This window comes from Parasteatoda tepidariorum, chromosome 1 (assembly GCF_043381705.1).
Source record: "Parasteatoda tepidariorum isolate YZ-2023 chromosome 1, CAS_Ptep_4.0, whole genome shotgun sequence".
In the NCBI taxonomy this organism is placed as follows: domain Eukaryota; kingdom Metazoa; phylum Arthropoda; class Arachnida; order Araneae; family Theridiidae; genus Parasteatoda; species Parasteatoda tepidariorum.
In genome coordinates this window covers 105,696,957-105,716,251 of record NC_092204.1, presented here as the reverse complement: position 1 = coordinate 105,716,251, position 19,295 = coordinate 105,696,957, and the positions used below count along the sequence as shown (strand labels likewise).

At 31.8% G+C, this 19,295-nt stretch overlaps 2 protein-coding genes across 2 annotated transcripts; both read left to right on the top strand.

The window, feature by feature from the left end:
• The first annotated feature begins 85 nt into the window (after positions 1-85).
• Positions 86-1,514, top strand: LOC122270455 (SCAN domain-containing protein 3-like). Its single transcript, XM_071186484.1, has 2 exons — positions 86-681; positions 761-1,514. The coding sequence occupies exons 1-2, from the start codon at positions 86-88 to the stop codon at positions 1,512-1,514; spliced, it is 1,350 nt and encodes a 449-aa protein (XP_071042585.1).
• Positions 1,515-1,615: 101 nt separating this feature from the next.
• Positions 1,616-1,930, top strand: LOC139426713 (protein FAM200A-like). The gene has a single exon (XM_071186480.1). It carries the CDS (start codon positions 1,616-1,618, stop codon positions 1,928-1,930), a length of 315 nt encoding a protein of 104 aa, XP_071042581.1.
• The last annotated feature ends 17,365 nt before the right edge of the window (positions 1,931-19,295 follow it).

Here is a 19,295-nt window from a genome sequence, read left to right as displayed (position 1 = left end):
GTTCACCGGTACTTTCTCAGGTTTAACAGTGCTTGGTGTACGTGTGTATTGTGTCTGCACAAATTTAACTCACAAGTTAGCAAAAATGAATACAAAACAGACGTCCTTAGAAAGTTTCCTTGGAAAAAAGAAAAGGCTCAGTGAAGAGACCGAAGAGCCTTCAACATCAAAGAAACATGCAACTTTTAACAGACAATACCATGAGTCCTACTTGAAGTATGGTTTTGTCGGGACAGGCGATTCACACAAACCAAAACCGCTCTGCATAGTTTGCGGCGATCAACTCTCTAATGACGCGATGAAACCTTCAAAACTGCTTCGCCACTTGAACGCCAAGCACCCTGGATTAAAAGACAAGTCCCTGGAGTATTTTGAAAGAAAAAAACGGGAACACGAAGAACAGAAAAAATTTATGATGGCCACCACATCAATAAAGGAGAGTGCACTAAGAGCATCATATTTGGTGGCTAACCGCATTGCTAAAGCTAAAAAGCCATTCAGTATTGGTGAAGAATTAATCTTGCCCGCCACTAAAGACATTTGCCGTGAAATACTAGGAGAAGCTGCTGTGGAAAAGATAGCACATGTGCCTTTGTCGGCTAGCACTGTGACTAGGCGCATTGAGGAAAAAGCCGAAGACATTGAAAAGCAATTGTTGGAGAGGATTAATACATCACCGTGGTACGCACTCCAGGTTGACGAATCTACAGATATTGACAGCAAGGCAATACTATTTGTTTATGTGCGATATCTATATCAGGAAGATGTGCATGAGGATTTGTTATGTGCACTATCTTTGCCAACCAACACCACAGGAGCAGAACAAGTCACTGGATGGTTATATATCAAGACAACTAAAATGGTCCTTTTGTGTAGGCATATGCACAGACGAAGCTGCTGCTATGACCGGACGTCTATCTGGTTTAACTGCTCGGATTAAGGAAGTTGCACCTGAGAGTGAAGCTACACATAGTCTCATTCTCAGGGAAGTGCTAGCAAGCCGAAAAATGTCACCAGAATTTAACAGCGTATTGATTGATGTCGTTAAAGTTATTAACTACATCAAAGCACACGCCCTTAACTCGCACCTGTTTGAACAGCTTTGTGAGGAGATGGACGCAGAGTACAGATGCCTTCTGTTATACACAGAAATAAGATGGTTATCCAGAGGAAAATCGCTACTGAGAGTATTTGAATTGCGAGAGCCATTGCAAAGATTTCTCTTAGAAAAGAAGTCACCGCTGGCAGCACATTTCAGTGACAAGGTATGGGTCACCAAACTGGCTTACCTGCGTGACATATTCAACCTGCTGAATGAACTCAATCTGCGCCTTCAGGGGAAAATGACAACTGTTTTCAAGTTGGCTGACAAAGTAGCTGCCTTTAAAGCCAAACTGGAGTTATGGGGACGATGCGTGAACAGAGGCATTTTCGACATGTTTCAGACATTAGCGGGTATTTTAGGCGAGACAGAGCCTGAAGATTCATTCTCCCAGTTGGTTCTTTGCTTTTAAAAGAGTTCGAGCGCTACTTCCCAACCACAAAAGTCCCACGAACTGGTAAGGAATGGATCCGCGAGCCATTTGCCAACAAATCGGGTGAATGTAGCTTGTCAATGCAAGAAGAAGATCAACTGTTGGAAATTGCAAATGACGGTGGCCTTAAGACTACGTTCGAAACAACAACTCTGCTGGTGTTCTGGATTAAAGTCTTGGCAGAGTACCCCGAGATTGCCACCACAGCACTTAAATCCTTATTGCCACTTCCGACAACCTATCTGTGTGAAGCGGGATTTTCTGCAGTAACAGCAACCAAAACAAAGCAACGGAATAAACTGGAGATAAGCAACACACTTCGGGTGTCATTGTCTCCGATTACCCCCAGATGGAGCCGTCTTATTGCAAAGAAACAAGCTCAGGGTTCTCATTGATGTAACGTTCAAGTAAGTTAAAATGTTAAATCACTTTATTTCTTGGTGTAACTGCATTTTATTTTAAAGGTATGTTCAAATACAATTAAATTAAAATTATAAAATCAAAATAATCTAAAATATGAACAATCAATGCCCCCCCCCCTTCAGTGGGCCGTGGTAAAATTATCAAATGTTGACAGGTCCGCGGTGATAAAAAGGTTGGGGAACACTGGTCTATATGATGTAAGTTGTGTAGGATCCTTGTCTATTTTGAGAAATAAAAGTACTAGACCTTTTTTGAAATGATCAGGGAATACACGTTAGGTTAAGCATTTATTAAAAAAAATTCGTGAAGAAATTATCAAAAAAGTGAAAAATATTTTTGATGATTATGTAATCAATTCCTGGAGCTTTCTTGCTGTTTAGAGATTTAATTAAGTTTATGAGTTCAGTTTGATTAAACGGTGGGTCTAGAGTGAGATTGGAATACTAAAATTTGTCTATCGGTAATAAGTTTATGTCAGGGAAAAGATTTTCTAGTATTAGGGGGAGTTTGCATTGTAGATATCTGTTGTTGTCGAGGGATGTGTGCTATTACGAAATGGCGTTTCGTAGTGAGCGCCAAAGGTTTTACAGGAGTTTTCGCAAAGCATTTTCCAACCGTCGAATTTTGCTTTTATGATTCGTTTTTTATATTGGTCTCTTTTTAAATTGAAGATTGATTTATGCTTTTGATGTTCATCAGCTGATGTAGATCTTTGATATCTTTTTCTAAACGTATGAAGTTCTTTCTGTAAAATTGATAATTTGGAATTCCACCAAGGGAGATTAGTTATTTTATTAAAGGTTTTAGTTTCATAAGTGCTTTTGTAAAGTATGAAGATTTTGTCATTGAGATCATCTGTGAGGGTGTTTAATGCAGGTGCATCATTTATGCTTTCTAGTTTAGAATTATGGTCTGGAAAAAATTTTGAAAATCATTTTTTACATTTTCGATGATTCCCAAATTTGGTTTTAAATCTAATAAAAGAAGAGAAGTTGAAAGAATCACTCAGCTGTATCATTATATATTTGTGATCTGAATTTGATTCAATGTCTGAAACGGACCAGTTAGAGTAATTAAGTATATTAAGACTATTTGTTAGACTAAGATATGGGAGAGATGAAGTCTGAGAGGCAACAAAAGTGGGAGGTTCATTAGGAGTGTTTAAGATCTTAATATTATTAGAAATTTTAAAATCCATGAGTGCCTCACCGCATTACATCTGCATTATTGTAGCCCCAGAACTCGTGATGGGCGCTGAAATCACAGCAGATTAATAAATTTTACAGATTTGTATCAATCGAGAATTTTGATTTATGTTGTGTTAAGTCAGTTATTAAATTAATATCACTATCAAAAGGAAAGTTATAAAGAGATACGATCACGATTTAGGATTATCTTTGGTATGTAGAGAGATAGCGATAGAATGTTCTGAAGAGATCAATTGTAGAGGGTTGTTTGATTTATTCACAATAAAAATACCACTCTTGTTATTCTTTGAGTGAAATAGTTTCCATGATAGTGGAAAACCTATTATATTACCTTTAGGACAATAGGGTTTTTGAAAACAGACTGCATCAATTTCCAGCTCAGCAGCTGAATTTTGGAGAGTAAGCATTGCAGATTTACTGCTTTGTAAAGTTATCTGTACAATTTTTAAACTATCCAAATTTGTCGATATTGTGAATTTTTTGTGGCTATTATTGTAGTCGTTTCGCATTTTAAGAAAAGTAAGAACGTAAATAAAATAAAAAATAAAAATTTTATTTGGTATTTATCTTTTTTTTAACCTATGAGCACTCTAGAGTAGGACACTAAGAAATAAAAAAGAATGATCGGAAGAAGTGAAAATTTATAAACTGGGTTAAAGAAATAAGAAGTATGTTTAAAGAAATGAGGAATTGTTAAAAACTTAGTGAGAATAGGAAAAACAAAAAGAGCTAAAGGAATAAAGGAATNACATAAAATCGAAATAACAAGTCTTTTTATACTAGGGAATTGTATTTTTGCTGTGGTAGATACGCTACAGTACTCCCCTACCAGAATTTTATCTGTGATAGAATTCGATGAATCTGTGGCGTAACTACCACTACAAATACCAAATCACTAGTATATAAGACATGTTAACTATCTTGAGGTACCTTTTGATACATTAAGGTTGACATAGTCGAAAATTAATTCCCTCAAATCACTGCTGTTTTGTGAGAAGACGCTGCATGAAGATCACCGTACTTTTGAGTGCTGATCGTGAGAGCTGTATTAAGTTCGCTCCTGTTTTGCCTTTTAGCAGTCGAGTGTATACGCTGTACGTGATCGAGACTGAGTAGCAACAGAGCGAGGAGGTGGATAACCTCGCAGTCACAACTCAATTATTCAATGTGGATCATCCATCGAAGTAGGCGTGTTCAGATCGAATTGAGAGTTACTGTCAAGATAGGCGTGTTCATTTCAAAGTGGCAGTTTCTGACAACGTAGGCATGTTCACATCACTCCCGGGTCACCAATGTGGGGAGAGGAGTATTCGACCGTGTAAATCGCCATCTATAAAAAGGTAGACAACGACGATCTGTGGTTGATAAGGTACCTGGTCGCGTAAGCGTGCTCTAAACCTCTTAATCTGAAATTTTGCCCTAGGGCAACTGGTACTTTTGGCATAGATAAGTAGGGGGAAATAAAGGAAGTTGGCGGTTGGGTAGCGTGCTGCAATATCAAATCATGATATTAGGTTAACATATAATATTAAATGGAATATATATATATATATAAACTTAATAAATAAAGAAAGTAGTATTAGACTTCGAGCTTAAAAATAAAAGTATTTAGTCTGTAGGCTTTTAAACTTCGGACTTTTTTTAAATTTTTAGGATGAAAGGTGTCTTATTAATTGATTTTAGTACCTTGTATGCTGATTTGAGAAAACTTTCTGCTTGTTGAGTTGTTGCTGCTTTTTAAGACTATTTAAAGCTCTGAGGTAACTTGAACATGCTGGATCTGCTGACGTGTGTTAGTGGTTGATGTTCGTGTTTCTGCACGAATTTGATTCTATGCTGTTGATGCATAAAGGGGGTTTACTTGTACAGCTGTCCACTGAGTGATTTCCTCCACATAACCCACATGAAAATTGATTGGTGCAATTTTCCTGGTGATAGCCTATGATCTGGTAGTACCTGCAGCATAGTAAGGTTATCCTCTTTTTTATATAGCATTTATTGAGACCAACATATATATAGTTCATATTCAATAGATGTTGAGCTAATTGAAATGTAGCTTTGAAGATAACATGCTTTTTTTGTATCATCTTTTTTGTGTGAAATTGATTTTAGAATGTTGATTTCATCAAAGTTTTTGTTAAAGTTAGCTCCCTGTTTGATTCGATTCAAAACTTCATCTTCTTTATGGGTTGTCGGCACATTTAATAAGATAAGTGGGTTTAATCGTTTGGTTTTGTCTTTAAAGGGCTGTCTGGTGTGCTTAATGCATTCTGTAAATTTGTCTTTATTACTATCGCTGTAAAATTCAATTTCTACTATCTTGTCATTTTTATATATTTTCTCGATTATTGGTCTGTTTGTGTTGCTTGTTAATTTATTTACGATGTCGTCCGTACTGCAGTCTTTGCTTGCTGGTTGGATGATTGGAGCTGTTGGTGAAGGTCTTTTGACAATTTCGCTGCATGTCGGTGAAGGAGTCTTTAACTCTTGGATTTTTTAAGAAAGTTTTCTAATTTGGTTGCCAATTGTTGTTAATCGGTCATTTGGTCTAATTGTTGAGACCTGTAGTGGCATTTCTTTCTGGATATTCTTTAGTAGTCATATTGCGTCATAGCAGTTCTCTCGTTGACATTTTGATAATTTCGGATTTCTGTCGCCATTTCTGTAATTCAGTGACAAGAAGTAGCTTATCAACTGGATCATCTTAATCTAAGCAGGAACAGTGCTTTCTGATATCTATTATTAGCAAGTAGAGTTATTAAGTTGAATAAGTGTTAAAAAAATAGATTTTATTAAGAAGCGAAAGAAGCGGAAATAAGCAATTTAGGGAGCAATTAGCAGGAGTATTTGAGTTGTAAATGTTAGTACTTTGAAAGTATAATATGAAATGTGGCGATGATGAGTCAGTCCTGACCCCTAAAGAAGTCCCCACAGTGAGCAAGAGTTTAGATTATGAATGAATGAAAAATGTGGATAATATATATTGATATGAGAGATATAGAACAATAGAAAGTTAGCAGTAAAAATTATTGAAAAATTTGGTGATGATAATGTAAAAATTTCAGTTGTTAAGAGGAGTTCCATCAATTAGGGTTAAAAAATTTAAAAGATTAAATAGAGATTTTTTTTTTTAAAGACAGTACTTTAATGAATAATTTAGCTATAATGTGTAATTAAGCATTAAAACTTATTGGCCCCAACCTACGTGAGCAAAAAGTTACGAATGGCTATGTATTATGTATTATGGAAAAGTTAAATATTAGAAAAGGGAAAGTTTAGTTGCCCCTACCTATGTGGGAAAAATAAAGCCTAAATTACACTTGAGAAAAATTTTATAAAAAAAAAAAACTTATATAGAAAATTTGAAAATTATATATGGTAAGGACAAAAGGCCTTAGAAATAATTTGCCCCAACCAATGTGTGCTTAAAAAATACCTTAGTTGACTAAAGATACATTTATTAAATGATAACTGTCTAAATTATAGATAAACTAATACATGTACTGAACAAAAGAAAAGGGAGAAAAAGAATTAACCCCAACCTATGTGGGCATAAAAAATCCACTATCGGTTAGAGATAAGTATCATAAAAAAGTACTGACAGAACTATAAGTGAATTGTAATATAAAAAATATTAAATGTGATAAATAATTAACCTTAAGGTGTGTGTGATCACATTGATTAACATTAGTCTAAGAGAAGTGGAAAATAAAATAATGCAATTGTATAGTTGTAAACATTGATGTTTGATATATGAATAAAACATGGAAACACTATAATCATTAGTAATCAAGCTGAGGTGGTAATAATTTGCAAAATATCTTAATGTGAAAAGCGCGATGTAAAATTGTGTTCACCTAATTCTCGACCACGTTTCATGTTTTCCACGGTAGGGGGCAGTATTTGTAGAGGTTGTTTCAACTTCCGGTATAAAATTCAGGTATAAGAATTTCTGCTGGTGTAAACCAAATTGCGTAAATCCGCATTTCAACTATTATGTAATTGCAAATCAATTTAGGATGATTTCCCAAAGTACTTTTTTTACATCCTTATATGATATTTTAAAATATGAAAAACACATTTTTTTCACAAAATCACGGAGCATAAATTAAATTAAGAAAAACCAAGTATTCCGTGTATATACAAACAAATTCGGATCGTCAGAAAGGAAATAGTCACTTTAATGTTATGACGTCAGAAGAGGACCTTAAGACTTTCGGTAGCGTCTGTTTGCTTTTTAGGATAGATGGTGAATACGGGATGTTAACTGTATTTTTCTTCATAACGTTTGTTTTCACTTTAATATGGAATGGAATACTATAAGTACAAGAATTGAAAAAGTAGATTGAATTTAGAATATCATATAAAATCACTGAAAAAAGATAATAAAAAATAAGTGTCGATCAATCACAAATTAATTGAGGCAAATAATGATAAAATTTTTTTCAAAGAATATGAATATTTAGCCTATTTAAAAAGGGGTCAAAGTCAATGTTTAAATTTTTACTATCGTTAAAATGACAAAATGATACGTCAGAATCACGTCAAAAATTACAAAGATAGCTGTAACGAGAGTACCAGTCCTCCGAAATTAATAAAATTAATATATTTGAGAAGGAAAGCGCATGAGCAATGTAAGGAAATAATTTTTAACAAGAAAATGAATACTGTTTAATAGCTTTAAAGGGTGTTGAAATTAGCTATAAAATTGAGTAACATTAGAATGCATTGAAGGCATGGCCGCCGGCTACTCTCACCCTAAATTTATGGAACAGCAGATTTTAATCGCTCATTACTGGGAAAATAGCCCCTCCCGAGGCCAAAAAAGGCTCACCGAAGATGCCTTAAAGGAATGTATGATGATTTCACACGGAAATAAATGAAATATAACTGTTTTAGAAGCAGATTATTGAATGCTATAACAGAGCTGTCGTTCCCTGCTACTGACTGGATTAGATTCCTATAGAGCGTGTTCCTTGCTTCTGATAAAAAAAATAATAAGGACAATAAATGCAAACTATGATAAAAGAAACACTAATATGCGATAATTAAAATACTTTAAATTTTTCTTAAAAATTCGAATTATTATACGTGACTTCTTTTAGTTAATATTAAATATTTCATAAGAAACATAAACGTTAACCTTTAATAATAATTTCACACTGTGGAATATTTAATAATGCATTTCTTTCAGTTATGGTTAAATCAACTATATGTCATATAATATTCCAAAAAATTATTTAAATCAAATTTTTAAGCATTTTTTGTCATTTCATGAAGCACTGAAGTATGATGGTAAATTATAATATTTTTTTATAAAAACAATCGCGTTGTAAAGTTTTATAAATAGAATAAAAATATTTTTTGTGTGATAAAATTGTACCAAATGCTGTTCAATATTTTGAACGCTGGATCTTAGAAGGAGATAATTAAGAAGATTTTTTTGTAACTTTTATTACAAGCCTCAAAGTCTCAATAAGGACAAAATATATTAATCTTTTAACGTTTTAATGATATTTTGATCTTGGTCTTCTATTACAGTTCAATGAGAAACAATAATTTCTTATGAACTAATTGTTGCAGTAATAAACACTCCTAACAAAGAAATNTAAATATATATATATATATATATATTAATTGCACTATTCAACGGAGTTTTTACAATCGGATTTCGATTTTGCTTAACATAGAGCAAGACACGCAAATAAATAAAATCACGGAAACTTAGACTAAAATAATCATAATAAAATCTATAAGTCACGCACAAATATTATTGGCAAAATGTCTTCCTTCATTTCTTTTAGTTTTCACTGAACTTCCAATTACTACGTAATACTGTAAACATCCCCGTTTCTAACTTAAAATTCACCCAATTTCGATGTAATCATATGGAATAATCCAATTTATTGTCCCCAAAGGTGCTTTTAAATAGGCTTAAAAGATTCATTTCATTTCTTTCGGAGACTTCGATTAAAACTGCGCTAGTAGATATTTATTTTATATGCATATTTTTATTCAAAGAAATTATTCTAGGTTATGATTATTCAAATTAGGGCGTTTAAGTAGTTCGTGATTTCGTTGCATCGAATATAAATCATCGATTGTGGGATTGCGTTTCGTTTTGGAAAAATGATGGATTTTATTATCTTTAATTGTCAACTAAAGAATTCATAATATCAATTAGTTTTAAAAATATTGAACATAAAAAACTGTTGACGAGAATTTTTTTGTTTGTTTGGTTGCGTGTCTTAATTTTTATTCTTAAATACTTTTAGTTCTTGTGAGTCAGGTAAGTTGAAGTGGAGTAGTTTATTTTTAATACTTGGTTATTATAAATAAATAACCTATTTTCAGAAATAGTGATTATAACTTCAAGTTATTTTGATAAATTGAAAACAGAAAAATAGCACTTTCCAATATTTTAAATCGAAAGTTAATGGAATATTTCAAAAAAAAAATCTAGTGGTTTGGATTGATTAAAAACAAATAAAGCAAGCAGTGTGCAATTAACTATAAATTCAAAAAATGTAATAAATTAAAACTCATTATTTTAAAATTTAAATGAAAAACTCAAATTACGTTTATAAACCTTACACTGAGCTTCTTATGTTTTGCATATTTCTCTCAAGTACCATTAAAACTTAACTTATCAAGCTTCAAAAACCACAGAATATCCTTTGCACGTGTCACATGGAGAAAAACAGTTCTGGTAAACAGTACCGTACTGTCAGATAAAGACATTTCTTGTAAAACCATAATTCTAGTAATAAAACCAAATTATACAGCGTTTAAAGCATTCGCATGGTAACGGTTTCCGTCCCTTCTTTAATTGCTTGCCGAAAATTTTGGTATTTAGTAAATGCAAAACTGAAAAGTAAATTTAACTGAATAAATGCTTTCTATGCCACACCCTAAGATATCATGACAAACTGTATAAAGCTATACTTTATTTAAACGAATAATCCCAAGAAACTGAAGGGGTAAGATATTATACTGGATAATAACATTATTCACTTCGAAAATATAGAAATAGGAAATAACAGTTGACATGTTTCAAGCCATCAAAAATAGGCGCCCATTTTCAAGACTTGCCAGGCTCGAATGAGAAGAAACAAAAGTGATTTAACATGTTTACGTCATATTCCCAACGATATCTGGTAGATCTTGAAAATGGGTGTCTATTTCTTATGGCTGACACATTTCAATCGTTATTTATATATATTTGAAGCAAATAAAATTTTTAATCAGGCCATACTTTATTTTTTTTTTTGCCAAAATCAATATTAAAGCTCTTTGATACAAATGTATGAGCTGTTTGATTTTCCTGTAGCTCCCATATCATATTCGGATAATTTTGATCGTACTTTTATTCAGTGCTTAAANTCATATTCCCAACGATATCTGGTAGATCTTGAAAATGGGTGTCTATTTCTTATGGCTGACACATTTCAATTGTTATTTATATATATTTGAAGCAAATAAAATTTTTAATCAGGCCATACTTTATCGTTGTTTTTTTTGTTGCCAAAATCAATATTAAAGCTCTTTGATGCAAATGTATGAGCTGTTTGATTTTTCTGTAGCTCCCATATCATATTCGGATAATTTTGATCGTACTTTTATTCAGTGCTTAAACTGTGCACATTCATATGTTATTTTAGCCCCTATATGAGTTAAAATTAAGTATTTCTATCAAAATTTCTCGATTTCTTTCAAAAATACACAAATTACAGAGAATTTCAAAAATTCAAAAATACACAAAACATTTATATAAAAAGGAACTAAAACATTAAACTAAATATTACATATGAACTTCGTGTTATGGAATATTATACAGACTATACAAGTGCCATTCTTGGCTTTCATGCAGATATTAAAATTCCCTTCTTGAGTTGTTTCAAAAGTCGGTACATTTCTAGAAAACCATTTCACTTGCTTCTCCAGTCACGAAGTCATAAAACGAGGAGGTGTAAAACAAAGGAAAAAGCAGGAAAATTACGCCTTGCATTATAGCTGAGTTTAGCGTCTTTCCTTACTTTTATTCTTAACACGTGTTTAAGCAAAAATCACAAGTTAAGCAACTTACTAATATAAATTTACTTCCATACTAATAAATAAAATGTTTCTGCACTATTTTATTTGTTATACTAAAAAAAATATTTGCTGGTTATTGTTTTACAGAAGTTCATTTGCTCTACTCTGGTTAAAATTACTACAAATATTTATAAATCCAATAACACGATTTACTTAACAAGCCGCAACAGTAACAATAGAATTGATAAATATGTAAGGATACTTGGTATGTTGTTTATTTCTCTATGTAGTTTTCCATCTTGATTTCAGATCTGAAAATTATTTTTATTTTTCTCATCAGGTTTTGAAAATATTTAGAAAAACTAAGTTTCTTGAGACACTGTTTAGTTTTCATTCATTTTCATAGAATTTTATTACGCCGAATACAACTATATATTATTTGTAAACGACATAACGAGCCTGTAAACAATTTGCAATGAATGGCACTCTTTACTATTGCTTATAAGTTAAAGGACTAATGCCGAACATCAGAGAGTAATTAAACGCTGAAGTAAGCCTTAGAATAAGGAAACGTTAGAAAATGCATTGTACTTGAAAATGTTTTGAACACCAAGATATCTTTTATTAAGTTGTTTATCAGTTTAATGTTTCATAACTATGCCGTATCCCAATGATAGGATCTAACTTTTGGTTTATTCCGACAAATAAACAGGTTCTCTATCCCATCAGGTGTAAGAATCGTCGACAATAGATGGCGCTGCGAGATACGAAAAAAAACTTAAGGAAAAAAAAAAGAAGCTGGGGGCTGTTCTCTAGCTTGGTGTGAGAAGACTAGAATGCTTTATGATGGAGCGCGAAGTTTCATTGATTATGTGATTAATTACTATTATTTTCTATATACTTCATGTTTGTGCCGTGGCATAAGTATGCATCTAAATAAAATCGTTTATGCCAAGAAAGGTTTATGGTGAAATCATTTCACATTGAAAAATCTGAAATGGAACCTGCGAAATATTACTGGTTTTTAAAATATTGAGAAAAAATAATTTTCGTGAAAACATTGTTTACTTTTCGTTAACTTTCATAGAATTTGTTTACAATTACTTATTTTCTGTAAAATACACAAATAACTTATTATTCGCAATGATTATTTGTAAATTATTCGTAATGAGAGACACTATTTGCTATTGCTTGCAAGTTGAAGGCTTATTGCAGACCTTGGAGAGTTATACAACGCTAAAGCAAACATTAGATTAAGGAAGTATTATTAGTGTGCATGGATTTTATTGTATGTATAATATCTTAAACTAAACTTAAGTATATCTGAAATGTATGTGAGTAAGTGAGTAAATCTCCGTATTTTGTCAGCAATTGCCTCATTAAAAAGTTATTGGTTATGGCAAAATATTTATGGTTAAATGAGAATATCTAAGAAAAGATGGGAAATTGAGATTATAAATACGTTTCATATTATGAATCAACTTGATTTAATTGCCTTAAAAAGTGCATTTGACACTAAGATATTCATTTCTTAAAAAAATCTGTTTATTAGTTTCATATTTCGTGACTAGATAGTCTTCTTTTGGCATCTTTCAATTGAATCCGACAAATTAACAACAGTTTTAACAGTTTTCGATTAATTTCATTAACATTTATTAACATTTATTAACAGTTTTCGATTAATTTGATTTCATCCTTGCCATGATTGATAACGATAGTAATTTTATAGATTTTAAATTCTATTTTTTGCAATTTAATATTAATTTGTCACAAATAAGGTTGTTGCATCATTTTTGACATATACTTTAAATACCTGTAATGAAAGTATGAGTACGTAAAATAATATCATAGAAAATCTATTATGTTATTTTGATCCATTTATCTATTATGTATCTACTAATATGTTTGGTCAAATGGCTTATAAGTATTTGATTCAAAATTAAAGCAAATTATGTCTAGAAATGCTTATATAAGTAATACAGTTGCCAATTTTTATTTATATTAAATATTTCATAGACTGTTTTGATCAATCCCATGGGGGAGTTAAGTGTACAAATCACAAAAAAATTATTTACCGGGGAATATTTCCTTTAAAATAATAAATTTCTATAAAGCTGTAGCTAAAGAGTAAATTCATGTTTTGTATATTTTTAAAGCCTAGTAAACAGGAGAAGTCTTGACTTCTTTTTACATTATAAGGTCCCGATCAGAAAGAATAATGATTTTAATTCTGACATTTTACTCTAGGGAGAATTATGTATCTGGAATTTGTTCAAAAGTTCAGTAATATTTTTGAAAATGCTTTGTTTTATTTTATTCGCTGAAATATGTCCTATAGAACTCAGTTACTGAATTTTAAATTCTTAGGTAAAAGGAATTTTTAAAACTTTTTAATTTTTAAAACTTGAACTTCGGAAAACTTTATCAAAATATAAAGTTTTTAAAATACTTACAATAATAAATTTTTTTAATTCCATGCCTAAGTTGAATAAGTTATGTGTGGTTTAATAAGTAAAATAAAACAATATTTCAAAAGTTTGATTAGTTACTGATTAAGAAGTTGCAGAAAAATTATTATATTAGACTATCCTGTTGATAGTGCTACTACTGGACGAAATCTTTATAATGTTTTAGGGTATGAACCTTTAGTAAACGTGTCATAAGCTGGCCTAAAAACTGGTTTCATAACTCTGACTAAAAATAACAATTGCTCAAAAGCAAGAGCATTAGATTGTTGAGCTTATCTAACAGACGCCGTGAATGAATCAACAACAACACGCCAATATGGTAGGTTCTTCATCTGGGCTAGTAAGTATAATTTAGAGTTTCTACGCGCGAAAACAGGACTAATTTCCACACAACTCGGTCTTATCTCACTAACTAGCCTTATCCCATTATCCTCAGTGATATTTAGCATGTGATCAACACCGTTACATTAATGAAGTTAAAAAAATACAGAATATCCACAGACTCATGTAAGATTTCAGCTAGCACAAATCCGTATATTTAATACTGTTCAATAATTAACTAAATGAAATACTTAACAAAGAAGTTTTCTTTTGATAACATTTGGGATAATTCAAATGAACATAAATAATTCAGCTAGCTCAGGAGAAAATATTTTGAGAATTAAATTAAAACGAATTATTTCTCATCATTGCCTTTCAAAATTAGTTAAGTAACGTTAATAAAAAAAAACTTTTCATCTTCGAAAATTAATATTTAAAAAAACACAAATATTTAGTAGTTTGTATCAAAAATTTTTAAAAAATGTAGCGTAAATATTAAAAAAATGCAAACCATTATTTTTGCTACTCAAAACGTAATACTCCCAACAGCTTCGGAAAGAATTTATTAGTGGATTCATTCACAATTGTTTAAGGAAACAAACGTTATTAATACCGATATCTAGGTGGTAAATTTTTCCGATAATTTTCGTTTTTTTTTCTGCAAGATCTATGAGTTTTAACTATACCTATATTTTAATATCTAATTGACACTAAATAAACTCGTTAAATTTCATTATGTATATATCTGAAACACTAAATACTTAAAAATACTAAGTATAAACTATAAGCTACATTGATACAAAGCCATCTGCAGGAAGCACCACTATTGCTTCACTTTTCTCGCTCTATTCGTTATCAAAGCACAAATATTGCTTCACTTTTCTTGCACGGCCATTTTCTATATGAGCACAGTTCTCGCTTCATTTTTCTCAATATATTATATCAAGAAATCCATGTTTTCTACACTTAAAAATGTCTGGCACAATTACCTTAACTGTATGGTAATATGGCAGTTCTGGTAAAAATAAATGAAAACAACTTTTGTAACAAATCAAAATATAAAGTATTTAAACCATTCATTTGGGGGTAATTTCCAGTTCATATGGTAACAGTTTACCGGAAATTCTGGTTTTGAAAATTATATTTCGCATCACCCCACATTTAGTAAAAACTGAAAAGTAAATTTAACCAAATAAATGCCTTGTACTAAGGTATCATGTTAATATCACCAAAGTTTACTATATTTATTAGCAAACAGCGAGGTAATAAAAACATATTTTATTAGTAAATTTTACCGAAAGCCATTATCAAAGTTCTTCCGTAAAAATTATTTTTAGTGTTCCCTTACAGCCAGAAACTCGGTAAATCTTACTACATTCCGATAGTTTTGAGTGTAGTAGTGTAGCAGTGTAATGTCAAATAGTTTTTGTTTAAAATGTATAAAAATATTTTTAATATGCAATAAATAATTTTGTTAATAATAAATACATTTGCTTTATTTATTTAATTTGAAAATAGTTATTTATATAATTAAAACATTCTTCATAAAGCAGGTGACACACTTTAGCAATTACAAAAATTGAGATTTATTTTTCACGTCTTTTACAATGCTTGATCAAAATCAAGCATAGTTTAATTAAGCTAAATAAATATATAACTAGTTGTCTTATAATGGATGTTATTGTTAATAATACTTTTTTACTTACATTTAAAAATAGAATACCTCATTAACAATAATAAGAGTAATTAAATGAATTTAATGTTGTTGCTTTGTAAATAACTTCCGAAATATTATTTGTATATTATTTTAATAAATCAAGACTATGGAACATTTTCATACATTGTTTAGATATTAAGAATTTTTACATTCTACCTCGTGCAAAATTGGTTTTTGTTCTTATGTTTTCTCTTTTTGCTGCATTTGTCACTTTAGCATAATTATAACAATTATTTTTCTTTTTTTGATAAAATAATCATTATTTAAAGTTAAAAATAAATAAATAAATGATACTGTTCCTGAAGTTTCTTTTCTTGCGTTATTTAAGTAAATACGGATTTAGCCTACACTCATGGATGATTTATAAGGCTATCATAACAGATTATTAGCGTAATTATAGCATAAAATAATAAGGAGTCTCAACGTACTAATAAGTTCTACGACGTAATTAACATTGCTGTAAGTAAAGAAATTTTTATTGCATTACATCTCATGGAATGTTAATTTTACTACATCTGAGGGAAATGTTCACGAGAACCTTATTTGATGAGAGTCGTTAATGAATACTCTTTGAAGTTAGAAAAGAGATCTTCAAAAGAATTGACAGAGATTTTTAAAAATTAACAGAAAGATTATAAACAGAGTCTTCTAACAATCGAGGAATATTTCTGTTAGATAAAAAAAGAGTATTTCAATAATTCTTGCTTTACTGAATATTATTGAATGTTACGGGACGTTGAAAAGTTATAGATTTATCATTTTCAAATTAATTTTACGTTTACAGCAAATTTTAAAACTCCATTTTGGCTTTGTTATGTTATAAAGGCAAATAATGATGTAATGCGTAGATAAAATTTTGATTGAACTTTATTTTTTTCGGCGTCAAACTTAGGGTTTATATTTTATAACATATTGTGACAAATTTGTTAACGTGTGTGAATATTTGTAAATATGTGTGAATTTTGGGAATATTCTTTTTGTTATGGGGCTAAGCATATCAGGCGGACCCTAAATTCTCAAGAAAATAGCGTAATTCTTAAGTAATTTAGAGAGAAAATAACACTTAATGTATGTCGACATAAGCGCTGGTGATATTTTTGCCGATTTAGTGATAATTTGGAGACAAAACTATAGTTCTGGAAAATTCGAGTTTTTAAGCGATAGGACTAATATTTACGGAGTTATGCGAGAATTGTCTAGAATCGTGTTGAAAGTTTTAGGCTATCGTCACCAAGCCTACATAAGAGTACCTAGCAGAGTACTGGAGTCTACTTGTGACTGCAAAAACGTTCATCGAACCGTCTAAGATTTTGAAGCCTGTAATTTGTTGTGTACTTCAATGTTATTTGAACTGTAATTGAGTGCTAGAAACAGCTGTATTTTCAAGAAGTTTATGATTGTAAACTTTTGGAGTCTTAAGGACTGTTTCATTCATCTCCAATTGAAACGTATGCCTGGGCTCAGTACAATAGAGATAATGAAACTAATAAGTGTTTTAGAAAATGATGATTGCCAACTTTACTTTCTAAAATTCAAAATTTGTGATACACAACTGGCCCTTAAAATTGCTACACCATCAAGGAGACACACCACGAACGTGAAATTTGCAGTACGTGTAAAGCATGTTGTGGTATGCAAATGATTAGCTTATCAGCACATTCATGCAAAGTCGGTGGCTGCAGCGACACCTACTATGTGTATAAAAGAAGAGATTTGACAGTAAGTTTCTAATACAGAAATTGAATTGGAGCGTTGTTCTTGGGTAAAATTTTTTGTTAAGCCTCGTGTAGGAAGGAGAAATGCTTACCAGCACGTGTCTGAGTTAGATTGAGATCAAATTGCGGCCTACTGGGATTGCGGTTTATCATATCGAAGTATTGCTGATCGCGTTGATCGAGATTCCATGACTTTTAGCAGAATATAGAATCGATGGGATCTATCCACATGGCCTTAAGGGATCATACAACTACGTCACGCACCCTGAGTCAACAAATGGGGTCATTTGCAAGACAACAAGTGTCTGCACGAACAGTTCGACGACGTTTGCAGCAGCATGGACTGTCAGCACGGCGACCATGGCTTCGGCTACCCTTGACGCTGCATCACAGGGCCTCCAATGGTGTGATCAATGACGAACCTGGTCGCAGGATTGGTATGACGTCGTTTTTTCAGGTGAATCCAGGTTCTGTATGCAGCATCATGATGGCCGGACCCGTGTTTGGCGACATCGTGGAGAACGCCCATTGGCAGCCTGCATTCGACGTCGTCATAATAGCTACGTCATAATAGCTACCTCCATAACGCTACGTTTCAGTAGGACAATGCACGACCGCATGTAGCCTGCACTATCCTGACCTTCCATGACACAGAGCATGTTCGCCTGTTGCTATGGCCAGCACGTTCTCCTGATCTCTCAAAAATTAAAATCGTCAGATCAATGGTTGCCGAACGACTGGCACACCACCACTCGTCAGTCACTACGGTCGCTGAATTGTGGCATAATGTTGAAGCTGCATGGAATGCTGTACCCGTCCATGCTATCCAATCTCTGTTCGACTCGATGTCCAGGAGAATAACTGCTGCTATTGCTGCCAGGGGAGGCTGCTCTGAGTACTGATTCCTCAAGATTTATACATCCAAATATCCTGAAAATTAAATCACTTGTTCTTCCAACTATAATGTATGTGCCCAATAAATATCATTCTGTCATTTGTACTCCTTCCTGGTGTAGCAAGTTTTATGACCAGTAGTGTACTTTTAATGCAAAAGTTTGGCTAAGAACCGTTTCGAAATGTCTAAAAATAATTAAATAGAAAAAAAAACTTCTTGATAAATGGTTGATTTTTACTTTCTTTGTATAAATTCAAAAATGCTGCTATTTTGTAAAAAATTGATTTAGTTACATTATTACCTGAAATCTCAAATTATAACGGATCGCAATTTTTTTAACTAGTTAGGTTTAAGGTTCCCGAAACCCATACGGCAAAAATGAAAGACTGTCACCCTAACTTAGTTGGGTGCAATTTGAACAAATTGTTTGGCTTCACTGGATGAGCAATGCACGGCTCCTCACCAACATTAAGCACAATCATATTTTTTCTTCTTTTAAGTTGTCCAATTGCTGCTGGAACAGACGGAGAACTGAGACTTTCCTGGTTATACACCAAGGAAAAAAGTATGGTCAAAATTACTGAAATTAGGTAAAATTTACTTCTTTATAGCTCTATGGGAACACCAAAAAGCTCAGTAATTTTTACCAAATCGCTCTGTTAATGATTTTTTTAAAATTAGCAATAATATTTAGTTTTATAGTATTTGATAAAACTTTCTAAATGAGTTTAAATTTGGTAATTTCATTATGATACCTAAGAGCATGGCATAAAAAAACATTTATTCGCTTAATTTAATTTCAGTTTTGTATTTTTTGCTAAATGCATGGTAATAAGAACTAAACTTTTGAAAACCAGATTTTTTGGAAAACCGTTATAATATGAACAGAAAAATTAATTACCTGAGGAATAGTTTAAATGCCATATATATTGGCTTTTTTAACCTGATATATACATATATAAATAATAAGGAGTCTCAA

Excerpts from the sequence above, each read along its gene's own strand:
- LOC122270455 (XM_071186484.1), top strand. The coding sequence starts at position 86 with ATGAATACAAAACAGACGTCCTTAGAAAGTTTCCTTGGAAAAAAGAAA. Across the intron at positions 682-760 it reads AGGATTAATACATCACCGTG|GAAGATGTGCATGAGGATTT; the intron begins GTACGCACTCCA and ends TATCTATATCAG.
- LOC139426713 (XM_071186480.1), top strand. The coding sequence starts at position 1,616 with ATGCAAGAAGAAGATCAACTGTTGGAAATTGCAAATGACGGTGGCCTT.